This window comes from Hoplias malabaricus, chromosome Y (genome assembly GCF_029633855.1).
Source record: "Hoplias malabaricus isolate fHopMal1 chromosome Y, fHopMal1.hap1, whole genome shotgun sequence".
NCBI lineage: Eukaryota > Metazoa > Chordata > Actinopteri > Characiformes > Erythrinidae > Hoplias > Hoplias malabaricus.
In genome coordinates this window covers 40,577,625-40,595,725 of record NC_089820.1, presented here as the reverse complement: position 1 = coordinate 40,595,725, position 18,101 = coordinate 40,577,625, and the positions used below count along the sequence as shown (strand labels likewise).

General features: G+C 38.0%; 1 protein-coding gene across 2 annotated transcripts in view; it reads right to left on the bottom strand.

Moving 5' to 3' along the window:
- LOC136679242 (max-interacting protein 1-like) overlaps positions 1-17,309 on the bottom strand; it is a 35,291-nt gene extending 17,982 nt beyond the window's left edge. The window contains exons 1-3 of one of the 2 annotated variants that reach the window (XM_066657666.1): positions 16,977-17,309; positions 14,287-14,389; positions 9,098-9,127 (exon numbers count right to left, since the gene is read on the bottom strand). In XM_066657666.1, the coding sequence (XP_066513763.1) occupies positions 9,098-9,127; positions 14,287-14,389; positions 16,977-17,181 (338 nt within the window). In that variant the 5' untranslated portion in view covers positions 17,182-17,309. Of the gene's footprint in view, positions 1-9,097; positions 9,128-14,286; positions 14,390-14,589; positions 15,013-16,976 lie in introns of those variants that run through there. The other variant, XM_066657667.1, reaches the window with a different exon arrangement.
- Between the last annotated feature and the right edge of the window lie 792 nt (positions 17,310-18,101).

Below are 18,101 nucleotides of genomic sequence, written 5' to 3'. Positions count from 1 at the left end.
TGCATGCTGGGTCCAGATCAATGTGCTGGATTGAGTCTCATTGGACAAACTTCAGTTCAGGAATATGGCTGTTGGGTGTGAATTGCTGTAGTGTGCTGCTTGGATGACTAAAATACTAAGGTTTTTTTTCCTGAGCTCATTTAGTTATCTCTTGATTATTCCTGGTTAATTTCTTCGCTATTAATGTTTTAGTTAATATGCATGTATTATCCATTATTATAATTTTAAATATTCAGACACTCACCAGAACACATTATACATGCACAGGATGCAAATTACTCAAATCCACAAAGCACATTTCATTAAACCTATAAAAATGTACATTTTGCTACTCCTGCCCAGATAATGATAACCTGACACTCAGACAAAATTGTAACATGAATCTTGTCCCATAAAAAAGCAGGGCAATCTCTGTCCTGTGTCATGAATACTTTCTTAAAGCAAACAACTTTCCACAGTAAACATAAGCAGATCCATTTTATGACTCTTTCTTCCATACTAGAAAATAAATAAACAGATGTTATGCTAAAGCAGTCTTTCTGGAGACTGTGTAATAATATTTTTGTCCAGAGTGCCCATCTTTGCCAGTTACAAACATTTTAATCACTTTATTTAGCATATAGCACTGTAATGTGGCCTCCATGTAATATTAGTTATAATGTTTTAATAATTCACTAACCGCTAAATTAGTACATCTAAATCTTCAGACAGATCATTCCACTACTGACAAAACATCATTTATCCACAATTTATTGACTACAAATCAGAGCACAGCACTTCATACCCACTCTTAATAGGAAGAGTGCATGCTCTGCTGTCACTGTGTCCCACTACACACTGTTCAAGATGCAACAGAATGTTACAGGTGATTGGTTGTTTGCATGTCATTTGTAGCATATTCTATTCTAGGAGGGATCAGGTAGGCTGTTCAAGAGATTTGTGCATTTGTTGTGCTTTCCTGTCGGTTCGCGTTTAAACACATTTTAGTCTCAACATTAAATGTTCAATCAAATAATTTCCTTTACGTTATCAATGACGTGTCTATCATGATAAATGCTGCTAGTGTCTGTAATTGTATTTGCCTTTCGAAAACAACTAAAAAAAAACTATTTTCAGACACTCAATTAATATTTATTTAAAGCTAATCAGAATGGGGACCTCTTCCATGCCTTGTCATATTCCTGAGTAATAAAGAGTGTTCCTGCTCTTAGCTAATAGCTGTGTATGATGAAAAGCGGATAGTGGGGCATAGTGATGTAATAAAACACAAAAGCAAACTAATTTTGTGCAGTATTGTCTAGCATTCTTCACTAATTCTTCACATGTGGATTTATTGTGTGATATTTTTATTGTTTAATCTGTCCTCATTTAATTAGTGATGTGTATCTACATTTAAGTAGTTCCTGTGCAATGGGCTGCTGTTGTGTTTTGGGCCTGAGGAAACACATTTCATTCCAGTGTATACAGAGGAATGACAACAAAAGCCTCTCAACTTTTATAATAAAAAAATGTTAAAATGGCAACTGAAGTGGAGTAGCTGGAGCTGCTCTGTCCGCAGTTCCCAGCTGGTCCTGTAACTGTATCCACAGGAGAATGGGTGTGTTGCGGTAAAGCAGTCTGAGACAAGGTGTTCTTTCACCTGAACTCAAGGCAAATGCAGGATGAATGACCTCTGATGCTCCAGTGTCCTCTACTCTATTTGACCTACCTCTGAGGCTCAGAGACACCAGGGAGAAGCTTTCTGGGTGTTTGTGACCATCCTGGTGGCTACAGGGAGTGGAGCTTCTGTTGTTAATTTGCACTAGCACGTACAACGGTGTGCATGTGTGTGTGTGTGTGAGTTTGAGAGAGTGAGAGAGAGAGAGAAAGAGAGAGAGAGAGGCTAGTGGGACCAAAGATCAAGTCCCCTAAGCTGCTTTTCCTGGCAAAGAAAAGCTTAAGAAGCATCTCACACACACACACACACACACACACACACACACACGAGAACAAATGGCCCCAGTTCTACTGTAGGCATTCAGAAACCACTTTAGGAATGGAACGCTCCTGCTGCTTCTGCTTTAACACAGCAAAATAAAACAACAACAAAAACAACACACACAAACCTATATTACAGGACAGGGTGTACTTCCTTGCATACAGGCATGTAAATGAATGTGTACACCTGAAACAATTGCTCTCTAGTGTGTATATTAACAACTGAGGTTATAAAGCAAGAACTAGAAGCAATGAGGGCCCAACTTTTTGAAGTAGTTTTTACATAAGACACACCACACTACTTGGATATTTCAGTGTCTACTGTTCTAGAGAAACTGCCACATAGATGAGAAGACAGTTGAAAACCATGTAAAACTCTATCTGAACTTCTGAATAGACAAGAAACGTGTCAGCTCTAAACAGGTTTACAAAAGAAGTCAGTGAGCAGGTTCTTTTCTAAGTAGCGGGTAACAAGTTTGTCCATGGTAACAGATTAATTTAGAGATCAGATTGAAAATCTTAGTATTCCTTTAACCTGTCCAACAAGCCACAAACTGGGAAAACAAAATACAGCAAGCAGCTGACAAATAAACATGTCCATCACCCTGTTAAACCACAACTAGAGAGATGCCACACGCTACTATATATATCACAAACATGCTTACACCATGGGGTTTTCCAAAAGCAAAAGAGGAGGAGTACATGAGGAATGAAGCTTGGGGAAAACACAACAGGTCTGTGACTGAATCTTCAGCTGATCCATGCTAAACAAAAGAACCAACGCCCGCACCAGCACACTGCTACACACGTGTTTACAGAGAAATCAAAACTGAATGCTAAAAAACACAAAACTTTCGTATCCTGAATGACAGACTTTACTGGAACATTCCTCAAGTTTACGTTCACATTCAACATTTGAGAAACACAATGGCATAATTTGTGCATTCTTAAAATCAAATGAATATTATTTGACAATAAGCTACAGTATATCACCAAAAGCTAGCGGGCACCTGTTTATCCATCTTTTCATTTTAAACGAAGGGTGTGTACAGAGAGTTTTTCCCACCTTTGATGCAGTAACAAACTGGGATTTCATTTAAAAAATTCAATAATCCATAATAAGTGTTATGCGCAATAAAGAAATATTGGCAGATAAAAAAGCTCTAAATGAGTCATGTTTCCATCCTTTACCATCTTGTAAATACACTTCAGATGATATAGGCTCCATGATCAGGGGCAGCATCGAAACAAGTGGGATTGAGAGATCTGAGTGGGTTTTTACTTTAATCAGAATCATTATAACATGCATATTTATCAGAAACACACTTTATCTTTAAAAAGTTAGATTTTAAATTTATTTTAATTATTTATTCATATTTTTTTCTGTCATTTCAAATCAAATCAAATTTATTTGTATAGCGCTTTTTTACAACTGATATTTGTATTTATATTTGAGACCTATCCTCCTCTGGTCAATCTATTGGTAATAATAGTTTGGAATCGATAAAAACTTCAGTGTAGAATAGTGTAGGCAGCTCCAAGGCAAGTGTTGGTGGCTGAAGCATGGGCAACTGGTCTGAAATGTGGAGCAGGAGCTCGACAGTCATCCATCAATGTCCAGCCGGACAGGTGGGCGGTCGTTTACTTGGAAAAAAGGTAAAGGACTCGAAAAAAAGGTGAATGGCTCGGAAAAAGTTAAAGATAAAGAAAAATTTGTTTTTAATGTTTTGACAGGAACGTAAATAAATGCCTTTTGGTCTGTGACTTCCGCACAGTGCTGTATATATGTACAATAATCTACACATGCACTAAAATAAGAAGCTCAGTTGGTGCTGGTATGAAAACAGAGTGGTCCTAAAGCATGGAGAGAACAGGAAGACGACTCTGGGGAGTCCAGTAAAAAAGCCTGTGGTTGCGCAGTACGTGGCTCTGGCACATGCTGTACTACGTGCACAGTATGTATGGCCCGGCCAAGACAATCGTTTATTCATAATACCCTTTTCCATCAACTCTGTTTCATATTTTGATATTTTTATATTCTAACTTTTCCAAAATCTTTGTGATTTTTTTTTCTTTTTTTATTTATTATTTTGTTATTAACTATGTGGATGGAAAACCCACTACTGTCTACTCTTCTGGGATGGATTTTAAATTACATGTTGAAACATTTATGTGAGGATTTTATGATATTCACCCATGTGATAATTAGTGAGGTCAGGTGTTGATGTTGGATGTGTAACTCTGAAACAAAAAAAATAATATTCCAACTCAGGAGGTTGGATGGAGATCCATCACTGCAGAGAATCCACTTCCTCTGCTCCTCAGTCAAATGATTGGGCTGTATAACCCACTCAGTATCATCCTATTATATTGGTCAATTCTTTTTATTTATTTTTTTTTACAGAAACACTTACAGATACACTTTGCTTAGTTCTAATTGGTAGGTGTGAGATTCAATATCTTGTCAGCTACACCCTAGACATCAGTCGCAGCCAGTGACACCCCTGCTTATCACCTACATTTTGATTAAGTGGAAAACTACATTGAACACTAGATCTTTAAATACTACATACATTTTGACTATGCACACGTATTGCTAACATTTTGTTTTATTTTATGAACGCCAAAGCATAAAACACCTTGTGACTAGACTGGGTTTCACATACCACACCTGCGGTCAGACTTAAAACACAAGCTTCTAGAAGGTGAAGATGATCAAAAGGCTGTCTGCGAGTGTGCACGTGTGTTTTATCTGTGTCTGAAGTGGCGTGTGAGCGATCGGAATGTGGTTTTAAGCCTTTCATCTTCTTCCTGACGCCTTATGAAGGGTTCTTCTATCATGACTGCACCACTCCTTCACATCATACACATACAGAAACACACACAAAGAAATAAGACACACACACACACACAGCAAATACATTCCTTGATAAACACAAAGCATCTGCCAGTGGATATTGCAGTAAATCTTTTTACTCCACATGAGGTGCACAATGCACTGCTTATAAATTGTTATTGAAGTGTTGTTATTGAAAAACTTTATATCATGGACTGGAATAACCAGTCAAAGTGTTTGTTACTTATTTATAAATGTGTTTTCATCTCCATATCAAAACACCCACTGTACAAGGAGAAAACCAATACATCTGCTTATTTAAATTTGTTGAAGTACATGGCATGTTGCATTGGCCATTGCTGCATTCCAGTTATGTACTACACTAATACTGTACGGTATATGCTATGTACTAACCTTTTGGGAAGGCTAGTACACAATATATTGACACACTACACTGTTTCTTGCTAACAGGATGTGATGAAATGTTGCTATGACAATGCACATCATACCAAGCTGCAGCTGCAATGCTGTTGTCATTTTTTTCCCCTCAAAGGCTGAAACACAAATATCTTCCTCCACACTGTGTAGTGCACAGTGTAACTCATAAAAGGGATGGTGTATTGTATGTCAGGTAATAAAACCCTTTGTATTTGATATAAGTTTCACGTCCCATTTAGTGCACAGTCTGTGTTTAGAAGTATTATTTTTTCCACTGGTGAAGTGCACTATATAAGGAGTAGGACACTATTTGGGCACAACATTTCAGACATTTGTAGCTCCTCACTTTCCATTTCCCATTTGATTATGGGACAATAGTGTCCATCATTACCATACCCAAAAATGGACTTAAAATATTTTTTTAATATACTCAACTTTGATGGCAGAAATCGCCACAGAGCTGAACATGAACCTTAAGGAGTAATGTCAAAGCATAATGCAACACCTAGCAAAAATTTTGCAAAATTGTCACATTTGTCATACTGGGAAGCCTGTCTCTTTGTGACACTTCCCGCCCCCCCCCGTGATACCTCTACTGACGCACAAATATTTCATGTCACGCTTCCTGAACTGTCCGAACCTTCTGAGTGCTGGGTGTGTCAGCTGACTGATTGGACACCAGAAGCCACATTTTAGCATGTTTGCGTCTGCTGATTGTGTTGTGGAACCACTGTGTGGTGGTAATTTCCTCTTTTAACAGTTGTTCCTGTTGTCTTTACACTTCAAAGGCTTTCATGACGCAGCAGAACAAAAACTTCACCCTTATTGTATGGGAAATTGAAATCAGAAGCTAAAAGCTAAAGCCTAAGGATTGGTTCACCTAAAAACATTAACCTCTTGGCTTTGTCAATATTAAAATTTTTAAACTAACTTTAAAATTGAGTGCAATGAACTGACAGCAGAGCCATGTAATGAACATCAGTCAGTGACAGATGCTGTAAATAATGTATAGTGAAATATTGAAAATGTGTATAAAAATCATTTAATTCTTATAGAAACATGTTAAATTGCAATATATATGGATACTGAATTACTGTCCAGCTCTAATAAAAATGATCAGTAACACTTTCTGTAAAGCCTATATTTATAAGTGCAGTTATACCTCTTTGTAATTTGGTAATAATGATTTTAAGCATACTTATAAACTCCAAAAAATGCCTTAAAAGGCTCTTAAAATGAGCTATAATTGACACAAAAACAATGAGTTATACATGTGTGTCACTATTTATTATAATGCCTTTTATATGGATAGTGAACTGTGCTTAAAGTTATTCATCATTTTTATTTATATTAATTAAAAATGTAAAGTGTCAGTCACTACTTGAAGCATTTAGTGATGGCATTTTAAAGATTTAACATCGAATTATAATTGTTAATATGCATTATACATGTTTTATACTTATGCACAGTTTATAAGAAGGAGCAGTGACTTGTGAAGCCTACAATAACCCTGGAGTTTGAAGGGTTAATCTATTTGCATTTGTATACATCGATGAGCTAAATTTGATTCACTTGCACCCAATGAAGAATGTTCAAAAAGGTTCAAAGAGGACACAGAGACTTCAAAGAAAAGGTCACGTCTCTATCGGGAGTGTGTGGGAGGAAGCAATAACAACTTGTTGAGTTTCCTGTTTAAGTGGAGCTGGCGAGGTGGTGAAGTTTGGGCCGCTGGTGTGGGAGCGATCGTGACATCAGCGTGTCTCAGCGCCAGCCTGCCGTCCCCATGACACATAACGTCTGGCTACTATCTCACTGAACCAGTCGGCCGAGCAAACAAACACAGACAGACAAACACACACACGCACGCACTCCCGTACACACCCAGTGACACATGAAAGGCTTACTATTCGAGTGCCATTGAATTTGGGTGGAAGTAAAAAGAAAGACAATCCACACAGACAGAAGGCTCTGTTTACTATTTTATTATTCTTGGCTCTATGACACGTATAAGCTTGGTCAGATATCTGTTGCACAATATATATACTGAAAGATGCAAGTGTGATAAACTATGCAATAGTCTAATAGTACTTTTGATTCTTTAGGTAAATAATCTAACATTACGTGGACAATACATTCTATTTGTTGGCGAATCAAACTGTACACAATTTTGCAACCTTGACTTCAGTAAAATGAGACATGTTCGACACTACACACACAGACCATGTTCAATAAACATAAGTGTAAGTATGTGATCTCATATGTCTTACACTATTTTAGATAGTCTATATGAAAATGCAAAGGTGGCAATTAACCTAAAAATATTTCACATTTAAAAACATCAATCCTATAACCAGATTTCTGAATCATTACAACCACAACACCTTTCCTGAGCTCCTGAGATAACTGCAGATTCTCAAGAGGTCCCAGGATTGTGTGTGTGTGTGTTACATAACTGAAGGTACTGATCTTGGATCAGTTATTTTGACTTTCTTATTCTAATGAGTGCACTTAAAATGTTCAGAAGTGCAAGATCAGCACTCAGATTATTCATGGACTTTAGACAGCAAAAACACACTAGACTGCTTCCGTATGGCCTACAAAGGCTGGTATAGTATGTGCCTTGAAGTGAAGTATAGAGTAGTTGTGCTTTTGTAGTACATGTGCATGTGTGTGCGTGTGTGTGTGCATGAGTGCGTGCCAAAGGGACCCCCACCCACCCGGTGGTCTAACCCAAATCAGATAAGACGTTCCGGACTAAATGCAACCCTAACACACTTGTCTGTTCAAAAGGACTCCATGCATTACATTCCCTCCTAGAGGAACACAACATGCTGTTTAGACTTCGGGAAATTGGCATTGTTCTGAAGCACACACAAACTGTATGGCCAAAATTTCTGGACAACTGCTCATCCAACATTTCCATTTAAATAAAACATATGAAGCAGGGAATCAAGTGCCCAAGGAATCGTATTAGTATAGTCTACCTTTCCTAACTGAGGTGGAAGGGTAGAATGGCAGTGTTTCCCACAATTCTAACAAACGACACAAAAGTTACATGCAAACTTCAGAGGAGAAAAATAAAACAAATAAAAAGTGAATATCTAAAACTTAACCCAAATAAAAAGGTGTTTTCCTATACCACAAGAAATTGTCATTAAGTACAGATAAAATTACGACCTTAAGAAACCATCTATTACCATTTTAGCTAAGTGAAGTTATATTCTTCTTTCAAAATCTGGCCAAAACTGTTTTTTGAGGTTAAACAAATTTCAAATCTATAAGTACTTTTATATGTGCAATAATATGTAATCAATGTAAACAAAATTTAATTCAAGCTAAATTACTCAAGGTAGGACGGCCCATAGTGTCACATTTCAGACACAAGTGCTCTCCTGGCAGTAATGGGAAACCTTGGCGGTGTTGCATAAGGCAGAGCTCGAGGTGCTGAGGGAAGCAGAAGGGCATTTAGATTAGCAGAAGTGGGTCACTTAGTTTCATTTTCAGCAGCCTGTTGCTGAGAAAGGAGCCACTAAAGATGGAAAAGGCTTGATACAGCATGGCTTAAATGGGAAATCCTGGCAAAGTATGTGTTATGTCTCTGTTGTGAGGTATGGACGAGTCTGAATTAAGAAGGGACATAGCTTCTGCGCTTGTAAAGTTTTGCTTTTAAAGAAAAAGCTCAGTGAAAAATACTACAGAATGAAAGTGTATAGCTGCCAGTGAGCATTATGCAAATGACATCATGCTAATTGGGGTATGGAGATTTTATGGTCACTGCTAGCCAACAGCATACTTGACTGAGCTGTTTTTTTAACACTACGCTTTAATAACAAAGTTTGTACTCACCGATTCTTCTCCAACTCATTGTGTGTTGACCTGAAAAAAAGTAAAACATGCCACTTTAAAAAATAATCAAGGAAATAACTACTAATGAATCTTAAATCAATTTGATCTCAAATGTCTCCCTACTCCCAAAGTAGTGCACCATGTAGATCATAAAATACCAGCTTCTACACTCAAACAGTGCACTCTAATGCTAATAAGCCATTTGTATTCATAGCTACATAACTCCCTATCCAATATTTAGTGCACCATTCAGGAATGTATGCCATAAGAATATGAACCGTTTGATATTCAGCCTAGCTTCAATCTCTCTAAGATTTGAAATATAGCTTAAGCCTGGGAAATGTCTTTAAAAGGTGTACAGTTATTATCAGGCCAAAAATAAACTTTTCTTTAATTTGGTGTTTTGCATCCTGTCAGCCTTACATTACACATATCCATTAATTTTGACGTTGGCATTTGAGTATGTGATCTCCTAACAATTTAAATCAAATTTAGTCCTCTAACTTCTAACTAATACTGGATTTTATGACAATATTTAGTCTTTATTTTTAATAAATTACCACTTAATATTTTACAGTCAAATTCTGGATAATATCAACTCTTAAAGAGCCCAGATGGCATGTTTTAAATCAAAGAAAGCAACATTAGTTTAACTTAGTTTTGTAGCACACTGTGTGTCAAATTATGACTTTAATTTGACATTTTGCATTGTATTTATTAATACTAGCATACAGAATATATTTAATGTATCATAATGTTTTTGGTGTGATATTGTTACTTTAAAACCTCTAATTGTCAGGGTATAAATGGCAAGATTTGACTGAAAAATCATTTTTCTTCATGAATAAAATGTTTGTTCAGACATATTTTAAATGAAAACATATTATTTTCTCTAATGCTTTATTCTAGAGCAATTCCTGCAATAATAATAAGGAAATTTCAATAGCAGAACAGATTTTTTCATAGATGCTCAAATATAGAAAATAACATTAACAAACTTCGGCTGAATGTGAAGTACTACAATTGCCTACTTTTTTTCCTGAGTGATGTAAATGAATGTATGTGTTTGATGCCTGGACATGTTCACTACAGACATAAACACATTGAATAAACACTAATAATTCACCCATTTACATCAGAATTGTACTTTATCTGTGGAGTGCAGAACATTTTAGATGGTGCAATAGAAATTATACACAGAAATGATAGCAAAACTGAATTGCTACTTTTTGATTTTTGAACACTGGGAGATTTCTGTTGCTTTCTTGTAAAACACACACCCAGCTAGTAGTCATTACCATGGAGACCAAGGGGCCCAGCTGTAGACTTCTCATTGGCTGAACAAAAGTGGATATAATAAAAACTTTGTTTCGTACTGAATTTAAAACAGAATAACAAACAAATACATGCAGGATCCCAACCAAAGTAATATTACATTTTCTAAATCTAAGACAGAAGTCCATCCAGTGCCAGTTTCCAGAACAGTGTTTCTAAAGGTTCCAGCTCATGTCCACCACTTATAAAATGTGCAGCACATATCAGTGTAATTAAGTAGAGATGACACCTCAGTTATGAAAAGATGTGGTCATAATTACCTACAATACATAAAGTCTGATCTAGGATCAGTAGATACTAGTTTGCTTTGGTTTGCTTTGTATATTTCAGTATTTTCCTTAATCCAGCATATCCACTTTAACTCAGAAAGGACTTCTTACTGGTGTGTTTAAGCAAAAAACACAGAAATGCAGCAGGCAGGTTTGGTAACCACTGGATTACACAAAGGTTGATTCTATATTTACACAATGACCGTTCAGTGCAGTTGAAGGAAGGCATGGATTTATTAATTCATCTCTATAAGACCCACCCCGCCAGCTCCATTCCACCATTGGTTATTAGCATGCTTTCTGCAGCCTCTTTCGCAAGGGCTGCACAATCGAGATGCTTTGTCTGCAACAAGCAGAATAAAATGACAGGGAGATCTGCGGAGACACGAGGGAGAGCACGCAAAAAAGAGAAGGAAAACAAAGGAGGAGTCTGTACCCTATATATATGTGCACATGAGAGAGTTTCCCTCGGTCCACAGCAACAACACTATAGGATCTCCCTCCCATCTCTCGAGAACCAGTGTGTTGTTAATAATGTAAAGTGAATCAGACTCTTTGTGTGGCGACAGGCTGAAGGGCAGCAGGCTTTCTCCAGGCTGCTGCTCCAAATGGCTGGACGGCAGCTTTGGCTCAACTACTGGACCAAACGTTGGCCCAGCAGGGGCCACTTGCTCCACAGGGTCATGTGGACACTTTGCAATATTGGCCAGTTCATGTTTTTTGCTATCCTGCTGCTTAGTGTTGGGCGATATGGCACAAAACAGAACGTCACATTAAGGGCTGAAAAAAGTCACATTTCAAATGGTAAAACCTGTCATTTTAATTATAAACCTGCACATTTTTTGCAGTAGATATTTAACTCAGTAAAACTTAGCTTGTAACCTGACTATGTAAGTGGAGCCAATCTGAAGCAGCTTGTGACGTGACATCACAAACATGACAAACTAGCAGGCACAACAAGCCCAGCGTTCCGCCATAAATCAGATATGATGGTCTCCTTGACCAAGCAATAGATATTTTAAAGCTGAGTCGTTTTCAGAAAAATCACAATAAGATTTTTTTTTCCCTGATCATCCTTCATTCTGATAATATTTTAGATATTTTCATGACATATTATAATTAGTGGATAATTAGTGTATAATTTTTCTTTAAATTTGAGAACATACTGGAATGGAACACCACATTTAAAAAGGACTAAGATACAATAATGTATTTGGCCAAAAATAAACTAGATAAGAAGCAACAGCAAGGGAAAAGAAAAAAAATGCACCCAAATCAGGTGCTTGTTTTTATGAGCTTTACTAGGTTACTGTACACTTGTGGTTGTTGTTATTTACAGACTGTGTTATATGTGAAGTTGCTCACTGTTCTAAAATTATTGAGGATGTACATGCAATACTGAGAAATGTATATCTTAATGCAAATTATCAGCAACGTGTCTTAACAGAAATGTTTAATGCAATAAAAACAATGTATCGTTGCATGGCTAACCTCAAAGGTGGATTACCCAATAGCCTGTGTACTTCTGCACTTCTTGAAGCAAATAAGAGTTGAAGGGAGGGAAAGTACTTGATTGTGATTTTTCTTATAATCTTGCAAAATGATCAGACCAGACAAAACCAGAAGTTCCACATTTAAAAGTAGTAAAAATAAAAGTAATAACATGAGGAAAAGACAGCATTCAATGCGCTGCTTGTTGCTATGCAGTTTCTCCAGCTATTATAAACCAGTTCAGGTAGCTTGTTTATGTTTATGACCTTTGAGATATGGTGTCATTTAACTGCATTACCAATCTTGTACCACCATTACTGACTACCTCTAATTCAGCTTGACTAATGACCTGGGTGCTTCTGCAAGTCTGGTTGAGAAAAAGGGATGAAAGGAGTGGAAATAAACAGAGAAAAGAAGGTAGTTTTATTTTTCCAGCTCCAAACATCATGTGACAGGAAGTGCGATGTCGAGGGAATTTACGTGAGGTTGTACAGAATCCAGGAGTAACTCTGGATATGAAATACTGATCGATTAATTATTCATTTAGCTTCTATTAAAAAATTAAGCACCCTAAGGTGTTTGTATGGGTGGGTGTTAAACATATTCGAGGATAAACATGCATAGACAGATTGCAAGCAGGGAGGTTTGAATGCATGTCTGCAAAAGACAGAATCAAAAAGAACAGAAGATTAAAATGCCACACGCAGTTTGCGATGACAGCCCTGAATGGCCATGCGTTGCAGAGAGAGGGTAATAAATGGTATCATCATTATAATCATGCTGTTTACCTAGGAGGGCTATAGACCTATTGTGGTGAGTAGCGTTGAATGGAAGCTTCAGCTAAAGCCTCCTCTGGAGCACACTCAGACAGGTATGCCAGCAGATCAGATATCATACTGCAGCCATGCATTCTTTCTCTGTCTCACCCTCTCTCTCTGAACGTCTCTGTGCTCAGCCTACAATCAGTCATCAAGATGTCTGACAGACAAATGCAGAACAAACCAAAGCAAGGAAGCCCTGCCTCCACACAGACATGCATGCACACATAAAACAACCCAATGCTGCAATCGCAAGCAAAACAGCTGCAGTAATGTAGCTCTGTTTTTGCAATTTATATATATATGATTTGGATACAAAGACTCTCTAAACATGGTGTATGTAGTGGTAGGACAAGTGTACAGAGATTCATACCTTGGCTTCCGGTGTAATAATATCATCAATAATCAATGCTGATGTGAGATATGTAAATATTAACCTTTAATATTAAGGCAATAATATGCAGTCAATTTGTCTCAGCAGCAAGACAACAAGAAAACAATTACTGCTGTAAATAAAATGCCCTTACAGATTGTGGTAAAATAAAAGCTATAAAAATGCACAACTGCCTGCTGGAAAAGGCATGACAAATAAGCATATATACATTAATTGTCACATCATCAGTAAACTCTAGTAGATATGGATAGTACAATATACTAAATTAATTTATTATTTTCATAACAAAGACAGTAATATTAATTTTGTCTATTCACCTTGGCAGCCTGAATACTAGGCAGGCTGTAAATAAAACGCCTTTAGGGAAGGTGGTCAAATGTACCCTTTCCTCAAAACGACAGACTTGTGATTATAATCAACAAATTTGTACCATAGAATAAGGAACGTAAAATGTATAATTACATATCAATTATATTTTTGTGAGATGTAAAATAATTAGCAGCAAAGAAATGGACAAAATACTAAGATATATGCCCTTGACTCTATGAAAAGAGATTGTGAATTTTGAGACGGTCCCTAATCGCCATGCTGCAGCAGAGCCGTTTGACAATCAGCTGATGAGAGCTGTACTCCCCTCCCCCTCAAAACAGTCAAAGAGACCAACATTTACACCTGCAAGCATGTTTTTCTTCAAATATGACCACAACACGTCCAAACAATAAATGTGAAAGCTTTCTTATGGCAGACAGGCTGATAACGCAGCACGGTTTTGTGCCCTCTGCTATAAAAGGATAAGTGCAGGTTAATAATGTCTTAATCGATGGACAGCACCCGTCATAGCGTACATAATTTAGTAAATGTCGTAGAAATAGCTTTGCTTACCTGTTGTGACTGTTGCTGTACTTTTTATTTCGGAATTTCCTTTGTCTCTGGTAGGACGAGCTCTGAATAGACGGAAACGTCGAGGCATATCCGTGCTCACACTCTGCGCCAAGCACAAACACAACAAGAACGGGGCTCAATAGAATGGATATGAAAACGAAGTATACTGAACATAACAAACATAATAAACATATAATGCATGAAGGGTGACAATAATTTCACAAACACGTTCAATACAAAGAGGACAAGTCATTACATCACAACTCGGACAAATAAAACAGATTTAAAACTGGCTATTTCTACCTCTTTCCCTCCTCTCTATATATTCGGCAGCGTCCAGTAACCTCTGGATATTTAGCACCGCGGTCATAACTGGTTTTAAAGAGCAGATTAAATAGCCGAAATGGGTTTTGCAGATATTGCTTCTACGCAGTACGTTTAAAGTGATACACAACGTATAAACGACCTATATTTAAATATTTGCTGGTTCTGACGAAGCGAGTGTCGCTCTGGAACACTGTACTATTCTGTTTTATTTTTCCTCCTCCTTAAACCGGTTTAACAGCAGAGCGGTCAGGTTAAAAAATAAACCCGCCCACGCCTGAATAGTAAAGTAGTAAAATAGCTACGAAAACGAGCGACTAAAAAGTGTATAAAATGAATAGAAAGTGTAGAAAAACGCCCCGAAAAGCGGCCGAAAAGTCTCTCTCTGCTCTCTCCTCCCCCAGTTTGTTTACCCAGCTGAGTGCCGAGCACCGAGTAGTGCAGTGCGCATGCACGAAAAACCACGCACGCAATGACATGTGGGAGATGTAGTTTTTTTTTAATTAACTAGACAGATCCCGTGACAGTGCAGGTTCTTTTTCACACAAATATGATAACACACATCTGCATATTCTGATACACAAAGACTAAATGTTATTGCACAGTGACTCAATGCACAATGTTAAAATCACTAACAAATGATCAGTTTTACGTTACAAATGAGCTACTGTTCATTAAATCAAAAACCTCAAAATATCTGCATCTATTTGTTAGTTCTTTACTGGGTGCTTATTACAATACTTTAAATTTTAATTTTACATGACACAGTAGATACGCAATCGCACTTTAAATGACGAAAAGCCGCGGGGCTTAAGATGATCTTTGAACAAAAATTACTTCAACTCCCATAAGCCCTCACTCTTTGAGGTTTCAACGGCCACTGTGAAGCCAGGCCCAGCAACAAGTGACGTCACGGACAAGCTCGTGATTAATTGGAGTACAGCACGGCCAGCCGTGCCAACGCCGACAGATTGGACCAATCAGAATCGAGAGCGGTGTCCATGTGGAAACCATGTGAGAGCTCTCCCCCCCACCCCCCCGCCACCGTCAGCAGGAAACAAACATGGGAAAGTTACAGAATCTGGATCATACACTTCGATTAGTGTTTATAACGCTGAAAAGCCTAATTCAGCCAAAGTTACTTGCATTAAAACACTTTCAGCAGCGAAATCACTCACTTTAATACTTCTCAAACGACTTTATTTAACATTTGTAAAAGCACCACCTGCACCGCAGCCTCTCTTGGAGTCATTGAATTAGCTTAATAAAGACAAGAACGCAAGCCAGCATCCCCTGTCTAACGTCTAACAAACGATATTAGTCGTTTCTGGCCTCATTGCAAACATTAACCCTCAGAAATGAGCAATGTAGCCTATTATTAACATTAATAAACTACTTTTTGACGCCCCAACTTGCCTTAATACAGTCACTGTATTCACTGGCCTTGATGTGGAGCTGATCCAGTTAAACAATTCATAACCTTAAACTTCTTAACAGTTATTGAACACCCGCCTGGTCCAAAAAGCCTACTGATAAGGGGACTGCAATAAGATTGGGTGCGCACAAAAAGGCAACAGACCTGGAAAATATCGTCTACACAACCCCTTGCATACATCTCCTTAGAAAGTACCAGAACACAGGATTACTTCCGTTCTAGCTATGATTTAGTAAGGCATGGAGTTGAGTTAACAAACAACTAGTTACACCTATCTCCCAAATGATCTCACTCCATTCTCATGACTTGATTATCATCGCTTAGGCCGATCTCATTCCCCAGTCTTAGTAAGTCATGAACAGAACTTGACTATCTTGTTCCCCTGCCTCGTCGTGGTTATGACTTTCTTACTAGAAATTAACTACCCAGTCTCATGCCCTACAGGTCATGCTCATCTCTTTTGTTTCCACACTTTAATAAGTTGTGTCCATGCACTATCATTATTTTTAGTTTTAAAGAAGTCTGGATCTTTGTGCTGGGGCAGTTTTTAACTGGGACAGAGGGAGGAGAGGTGGGGGAGAGAGTGGGGGAGAGAGAGAGGGAGGGGGAGAGGGAGGACAAGCTGCTCAGGCTTAAACCCAGCTGCATCCCACTGGAGGAAGAAGTGCTGAGAGGACTAATTCTGCTCCAAAAAGCCCTCCCATGCACAAAGTTACACCTTCACAAAGATACCTCGGGGTAATCTAAGCATTAAAACCCAATGAAACACTATGTACCCTCAGTTACAAGCGGGTGTTTATCTCGGGGTGAAGTCTCAGCTCCTTTGTTGTCTGAGTCTGTTGACAATGAAGCTGCTGGAGTGAATGGGACCCGGTGTGAAATGGAAGTGAATAAACTCAGCAGCGGGACCAAGAAGAGGTGTCTCACTTACTTCCATCCTTCCTCTCGGCGCTCTCGATGTAGCTAGCCGCCTCCAGAAGTACCTGGACGTTTTTGAGGAAAGTGTCTATGTCCTCCATGGGAGAGTCTCCTGAGCCGAAGACGTCATTGAACAGGCAGCCGTTAACCGGAGAGTCCGCGCGCACCGACACGTCCTCCACCTTCACTTCGCGCCTCTGCCGCTCACTTCTCACCATGTTTACCGCTGTTTCCCGGTAGTTTTAGCTGGGGTTGTCCTGCAATTCTCTGAGCTGAATCTGAGGAGTTCTGCTCTCTCGGTGTGAATGAGGAGAATCAGCTCCTGGGGATGAGGAGGAGGTAAAGAGCCCCGAACATCCGCGCGGTCCTAGTGCCCCTCCCCTCATACTTACAGCCTAAGAGGAGTCACTCTGCTCTGAATCAGTGAATCATTAGAACCGACTGAGCTGGAATGCACTGTCTTCTATAATACTGCAAACAACAGCAATGCACAGTGTGCTTTTAAATTATTTTCTATTATTATTAAATAGGTATTCACACTTTAATCTAAATATTATCACTGTAAGAAAGTGTCATATTTCAAAATCTTGCCAATTTTTTTGCCAGATGCTTTATGCTCCAAAATGACCAGGGAATATATTGTGGCCTTTTTAACTTATTAAACGTTATCATATTTTCCTTGTTCTTGTAAAGAGAAAGTTTTAAAATAATAAATACCAACTATGGGGTTCTGGGATTGAGTAGTTGGATGGCTGTTGAATAAAGTATGTATCTAATAATGTCAATAATAATGTCAACTGACGTATGATAATCTTGTTAGTATTCAAAGCATACTAAAATATTTAGCATTAATTATTGTGAGAATATTGTTACAGGCCATCATTCGTTGACCTAGATTTATTTACGATATAATATTGAAAAAAAAAGTAAATCACATTAAAAACAAAATTTTATTATAAGATTTTATGAAAGGGTTGGAAAATGAGAAGTGAATCAATGAATTGTTGAAAAAGATGATTCATTGAAACGGACAGTAAGGAAGAATCGGTTCAGTAAATTGAATCGAACTGTATACAAACTTCCAACTGTGGGCCCTGTCTTGCACCTGTCCCATATAAAAGTGTTTTCAAAGTTACAG